This window comes from Sander vitreus, chromosome 11 (assembly GCF_031162955.1).
Source record: "Sander vitreus isolate 19-12246 chromosome 11, sanVit1, whole genome shotgun sequence".
NCBI classification, from domain to species: domain Eukaryota; kingdom Metazoa; phylum Chordata; class Actinopteri; order Perciformes; family Percidae; genus Sander; species Sander vitreus.
The window spans coordinates 29,849,276-29,856,775 of NC_135865.1; the positions used below are offsets into that span (position 1 = coordinate 29,849,276).

General features: G+C 45.4%; 1 protein-coding gene across 8 annotated transcripts in view; it reads left to right on the forward strand.

The window, feature by feature from the left end:
* The window catches only part of lrch1 (leucine-rich repeats and calponin homology (CH) domain containing 1), a 112,444-nt gene that overhangs the window by 55,053 nt on the left and 49,891 nt on the right, over positions 1-7,500 (forward strand). For 7 of the 8 annotated variants that reach the window (XR_013502698.1, XM_078262701.1, XM_078262704.1 and 4 more), the window contains exons 8-10: positions 127-232; positions 3,570-3,685; positions 7,099-7,169. Coding sequence is in view for 7 of the 8 variants with exons in the window: in XM_078262701.1 (XP_078118827.1) it covers positions 127-232; positions 3,570-3,685; positions 7,099-7,169 (293 nt within the window). In the remaining variant the exon portion in view is untranslated. The remainder of the gene's footprint in view (positions 1-126; positions 233-3,569; positions 3,686-7,098; positions 7,170-7,500) is intronic. The other variant, XM_078262700.1, reaches the window with a different exon arrangement.

A 7,500-nucleotide genomic window follows, 5' to 3' on the forward strand; every position in this document is an offset into this window, starting at 1 on the left:
CCAGTCCAACCCCCCCCCCCCCCAAATATTCATCATAAAGTCAGCGAATCCACACATTCCAGAAGCTGGCAGCAGAGCACGTCTGGCGTGTTTCTGAAGACGATTAACGGACAGTTTGTGTTGCAGCCGTCGGATGAAGACAGTCTGAGTCTCAACGTACCGATGAGCCACATCACCGAGGAGGACGGACTCAGTAAAGACGACTCGAGTGAACATATCAGCTCCCTGACAGGTACACACACACACACACAGTCAGACTCACAGACACACACACACACACACACACACACACACACACACACACACACACACACACACACACTCAGACAGACACACATGCACAACACACGCACGTGTGCACACACACACATACACACATATGCAAGTGCACACACTCGATGCAAGCACAAACAAACACACAGATAGAGGCGCACACACACACACACACACATACATGCACGCAAGCACAAACAAATACATAAATATACACACACACAGGCACGCACAGACATGCACACATATGCAAGCGCATGCATGCAAGCACAAACACATAGACACGTACACACACACACGCAAAGACACATACACACATGCACACAAACACACTCGCATACACACAAACACACTCGCATACACACAAACACACTCGCATACACACAAACACACACACATGCACACAAACACACTCGCATGCACACAAACACACTCGCATACACACAAACACACTCGCATACACACAAACACACTCGCATACACACAAACACACTCGCATACACACAAACACACTCGCATACACACAAACACATGCACACAAACACACTCGCATGCACACAAACACACTCGCATGCACACAAACACACTCGCATACACACAAACACACTCGCATGCACACAAACACACTCACATACACACAAACACACAAACACACTCGCATACACACAAACACATCTCGCATACACACAAACACACAAACACACTCGCATGACACACAAACACACTCAGCATACATACAAACACACAAACACACTCGCGATACACACAAACACACTCGCATGCACACAAACACACTCGCATGCACACAAACACACTCGCATACACACAAACACACTCGCATACACACAAACACACTCGCATACACACAGGCACACTCGCATGCACACAAAACACACCCTCGCATACACACAAACACATCTCGCATGCACACAAACACACTTCGCATGCACACAAACACACTCAGCATGCACACAAACACACTCGCATACACACAAACACACTCTCGCATACACACAAACACACAAACACACTTGCATACACACAAACACACTCTCGCATGCACACAAACACACTCGCATACACACAAACACACTCGCATACACACAAACACACTCGCATACACACAAACACACTCGCATACACACAAACACACTCACACAAACACACTCACATACACACAAACACACTCGCATACACACAAACACACTCACACAAACACACCTCGCATACACACAAACACACTCGCATGCACACAAACACACTCGCATACACACAAACACACTCGCATGCACACAAACACACTCGCATGCACACAAACACACTCGCATACACACAAACACATGCACACAAACACACTCGCATGCACACAAACACACTCGCATGCACACAAACACACTCGCATACACACAAACACACTCGCATACACACAAACACACTCGCATACACACAAACACACTCGCATACACACAAACACACTCGCATTCACACAAACACACTCGCATACACGCAAACACACAAACACACTCTGCATTCACACAAACACACTCGCATTCACACAAACACACTCGCATACACGCAAACACACAAACACACTCGCATACACACAAACACACTCGCATACACACAAACACACTCCCGCATACACACAAACACACTCGCATGACACACACACACACACACATCGCATACACACAAACACACTCACATACACACAAACACACTCGCATACACACAAACACACTCGCATACACACAGGCACACTCACATACACACAAACACACTCACATACACACAAACACACTCGCATACACACAAACACACTCGCATACACACAAACACACTCGCATACACACAAACACACTCACATGCACACAAACACACTCACATGCACACAAACACACTCGCATACACACAAACACACTCGCATACACACAAACACACAAACACACACACATACACACAAACACACTCGCATACACACAAACACACTCGCATACTCACATACACACAAACACACACACATACACACAAACACACGGTCCAAACGAGCACTCCTTTAGTAATCTTTAACTTGAAAAGCAACTTATTTTATTAATTTCATTTATTTCTTTAAATTCCTCAAACGGGAAGAAGCTGTGAGACTCGGGGAGTGTGAGAGTTTCTGGGCTGGTTGACTCCCCCGACGCAGCGTTTAAATAGACTTCAATCAGCCTGAATCAGGTCAGAGTCGAGGGAAGGTTGTCTGGGCCAGTTGTTCCCACAATCTCTCAACAGACAAGATTAATCTTGTCAACGTTTCACCAGAAATAATACACACCTTTTCAGATATTAGCAGCTTTGATGTTTTTATTCGCCCACAAATCTACCAGGTAGACACCCATCACATTTCACGTCGATAAAAATGCGACTCATTGCATTTTGGGATTGTTTGCAGAAAGTAGTTCAGAAGCCATGGATAATGTCAAGACACGATGCCGGTCCCCTACATGATTTGAGTCGTGCATGTGCAGAACGGCAGCAACGGAAACACCACTGGGACGGAGTACGAGAACGAAATATTTTCACCCAGGAGACGTGCGTTTGTTCCTCGGGAGCGTTTTAGTCCAAACCACGATCATTTTTTCTAAACTTAACTTGTCGTTTCAGTGCCTACGCTGCCGGCCGAATGACGCTGGCTCTTTTTCTGTTTGTACATTCTGTTCAAAACCCATTTAATAGACCTAAAATACTTACTGGATTACTTGGCATTTGCAGCTAAGAAGTACAGTACACATACCATTAAAAGGTTAGTAAAATAAGTGCCAACGTAGAAAGTGCTTAAAACTAATTAAAAATGCTTAAGACTATAAATAACAATATATAAATAACACCAGAAAAAAATATTTTAAAGGGGCATTTCACACTGTTCCTTAAGGTCTCCTAATAGGGTATGTAACATTGGTTGGGCTGAACATGGCCCGGGTGCCGTTCTGTGCGCCTTAATGCAACCCTGTGAGATGAGAGGTTTTCTCCCTTTCATGGTATGCTCATGAATATTTAGACGAGCTGCGCGCTGATTGGTTGGTTTACAACGAGCGAAGCTGGAGACATTAGGTGTTGGACCGTATATGTTTGAGCCTGAATCAGAGGAAGAATGGTCTGTATGTAAATGTCGGGGTGTGACAAAGGTAGAGACCAGAGGACCATTAAGGTGCAGCCACCGAGTTGACGTCAACTATTAGCTTCGTTGGGATTCGCCCGTTTTCAGCGCGTTACCTTGTCGCAGCCACTCACCGTTCACGTTTCCTCCTCTCTAGCAGACCCACACTTGGACTCGGTGCGTCTGATTGAGGAGAGCCCTACGGAAGCCCTGAAGGACCAGTTCAGCTACAGAGACTCCGCTCTCAGCACGCGCTTCGTCAACTACATCAAGGTAGGCCTGTGCAACAAATCAGTTTTTTTTTTTACAAAAGCAACACAATTGAGGAAAATGATTTATTTTGCACGTTACGTTTTGCAAGTCAACTCTTTTGTTTTGTCTTGTGTTCTGAATCGGGGGAAAAAAGACGTTCAAAAGGGAAAAGTATTAATGGAAATTTCTTAAGTTTTTTTTTTTCTTAAGTTCAATAAATGCAACATCTTTCCAAAAGTCAACGAGCGATCGTGTTAAATAATCGCAATATTCCAATCGAGCGGCCCTACATCACGGCAGGACGTCGCGCTGTTTCTCTTCACTCAGTTTGTTATTAAAGATTAATGCAGCACCAGGGACGCCCCGAATCCAGGATTCCTGCTTCTGATTGGGCTGAATATTGGGCTTTTTGACGGGGTTCGGTTGTCCCACCAAACCGAACCCTACGCTGTCACTCCGCGCTACGCCGGTGGACGTAATGACGGCGCCGTTGATTACAGGAAGGTGTTTACGTAGGTGGAGCTTCAATGCAGCAGGCTGAGAGGAAGTGGAAATGTAAATGGGTTAACAGTAAGATCTAAATGTAATCCAGGATTCGGATTCAGCTGACTATTGGGCTTTTTGACGGGGTTGGGTTTCTGCTGAACCCTACGCTGTCACTCCGCGCTACGCTTGTCGACGTGATGACGGCGCCGTTGATTACAGGAAGGTGTTTACGTAGGTGGAGCGTTCAATGCAGCAGGCTGAGAGGAAGTGGAAATGGAACTGGTGAGCAGAAAAAGTGTTGTTTGGCAGTACTTTCAGTCAAAAGAAGGCCATTCAAGTCCAGCTACATGTTCAATCTGCAATGCTGATTAGTCTGGTGGTGGCGAGGACCCTAAACAATACACAACATCACCGCTGTTACAACATCTGGTATGAAACATCTGGAAGAATACGAGCTGTGGGGGTCGCCTACTTTATGGGATTATAAATCTAAAAGGCTAATATTTTGGATATTGATTGGATCTTGAGATAGGGTAAACATAGGCCTATGGTCACTGTCAAAATAGTTTTTCCCACTTGTCTTCCTGGCATAATGTTGCCTATTCTTTCTTTTGTTTTTTTACAGTTCAAATAAAATGAAAAATACACTGCTGTGGACGTCATTAATGTGTTTACTGTGTTCATGGACTGAGGATGGGACGAGGATTCAGCAGAATGTCAACCAGGGGATTCGGTGCATCCCTATGCAGCATAAAAGTGTTCACTTCAAGAGTATATATATATCAAACTGCTCTGCTTCATCCCAGCGTTGGTTAGGCTGCTCCTTGTTTTAATGGAGCCTAAACTCTCACTCTCTGGCGTTAATTTCCTGTGAGAGTTCAACGTTGTTGTCAGAGAGACGGTCCTGTTCCAGCCGGTTACGTCACAGTCAGCCCGTGAGTCACTGCAGAGACTCAGCTGCGACCAAATAGGGACTAAACACAAAGAGCCGAGGAGCCTTGGTGATGGGTCCTTCACGGCTGTGACGTTTGGCTTTTTAAGAGCCAAAACGACAGAATGAGTCGTGTGTTAGGAGAGAAGGAGGAGAAAGAAGTGTGACGCTGTGTTAAAGTATGACTAGAGCTGCAAAGATGAATTGATTAGCTCTCAACTTCTAAATTAATGGCCAACTATTGTGATAATCGATGAATCAGTTGGAGTCATTTATTTCATGAAAAAACAGTCAAACTTCTCTGCTGTCAGCTTGTTAAATGTGACTATGTTCTAGTTTCTTCTCTCCTCTGGGACAGGGAACTGAATATCTTTGAGTTGTGGACAACAACAAGACATGTCGGGCGTCATCTTGGGACTTTTTGGGGAAACTGATCCACATTTTTCTCCATTTTCTGACATTTTAGAGAACAAACAACTCATCCATTCATCCAGAAAATAATCGTTAGCTGCAGCCCTAATTATAACACGGGAGATCACATTAACAAAGTGAGCATTAGTGTAACAATGACGGTAAAGGCCCCCTCGCCTTAAAGTAGTCATTTAACACAAATTGTGACCTTTCTCTAAATCTAACGAGACGTAAAACCATCGCTGTGTGATCGTTGAATTTTTAAGACTTTTCTCAATCGACAACAATCAACAATCGCTGGGGTTACGTACGTAGGGCCGCCTGTCCACAAAATCATTTTTTTCCAGTTATAAAGTGACAGTGACGACTGCAGCTTTTTACCCAAAGTCGACAAGAGTGCGTAGCTGCAAACCCCCGCTGTGGAGTCTGCTCCAGTGCAGGCTCCACTCTCAGGACAGGAAATGCACGCAGAAAATACAAAATGAAGTCGTATATATTCACATAGCCTAACTAATCAAGTAAAGTGCAAAGGACTGATTCCGTCTCAGAGCAGAAACAAACTCCAAACGGGCAGCGCTCAGCGCAGAACAGACGCTCGTCACGCTGCGGCTGTTTGTAGCATTGCGTGGCGCTCCCGTTGCAAAGCATGCATTAAAAACATACAGGGCCCTGTCTTACACCCAGCGCAGCGCGACGCCCGACGCAAGTGTCTTTGCTAGTTTAAGACCGACGCAGTTGTCAGTTTCCCGTCCAGCGCCCACGTCGTTTAAACAGCAAATGCGCCTGCACCCATCTGTGGCCCATGGCTGGTCTTACAGGGAGGTGTGTTCAGGTGCATTCTGGGCGTGCTGGTCTTACAGGGAGGTGTGTTCAGGTGCATTCTGGGCGTGCTGGTCTTACAGGGAGGTGTGTTCAGGTGCATTCTGGGCGTGCTGGTCTTACAGGGAGGTGTGTTCAGGTGCATTCTGGGCGTATTGCTATCTTGAGGCAGTGGGAAGTGATGGCACCATTGACCAACAAAAACCTGGTCTAAAGTCAATAACGCAGCATTTCATTGTTATTTTAACAGAGCATTAGTAAAATGCTCCTAGGCTCGTGCACAGCACGTGCACTATGCTTGTTACACACACAGGGACGCACAGCAGCACACACACATGCAGAAGATCACAAATAATAATATTACGGTGCAAATCCTCCATCATAACAGCAATGCTCCAAGGTCCAAACGCGCCTGGCTTTTAAAGGGAATGGGAGATGATCTCTGATTGGTTGATTGCATGTTACGCCCAAAACACAACTCTGATTAATGAAGACACTAAGGTCAACCCTTTAGAACCATGCACCCGAAGATAACAAATAATAACCCAGCTAACCCCTCCATCCCAGCGGGAGAAACAAGTGGAGAGTGGAGGATGGAAGGAACTGAATAAGGAGAGAAAGGGTTTGTTACAGGGTCGTCATTGTTGAGTTTGTGTACCGGAGGACAACGGGAACGTCTCCGAGATCTGGCCAATGGCTAAGAAATCTGTGCATCATGTGACTGTGTGTGTGTGTGTGTGTGTGTGTGTGTGTGTGTGTGTGTGTGTGTGTGTGTGTGTGTGTGGAGGGTCGGACAGCAGCAGACTTTGACGAGCCCCTCAGAATAGAGGAAGACTCACAGTGGCCAGCAGGACAAATGTAAGTTCATCTATTTGTTCATTTCTTCTACGTTACTGCCGCTTCTTTCACGGATCGACCGATACTGGTTTTCAGGGCCGATACCAGTTATTAGTAGATAATGAAACCAGTAACGGATATCTGGAAACAATGGAGCAGAGGGACAGACTCAGAGCTGTAGCCGAGCCAAAGTGGAACCCTTTTGAATTCATTAACTTTATCGGTTTATAAAAACAAATGGGGCAGATAATGAGTCAATCGCTAGTTTCTTTTGTGTGATTGACGGCTTTTTTTAAAATAATTTTTGAGTCTGACCTCAACATAGTAAGTAAGTAAGTAACGCTACCTTCTG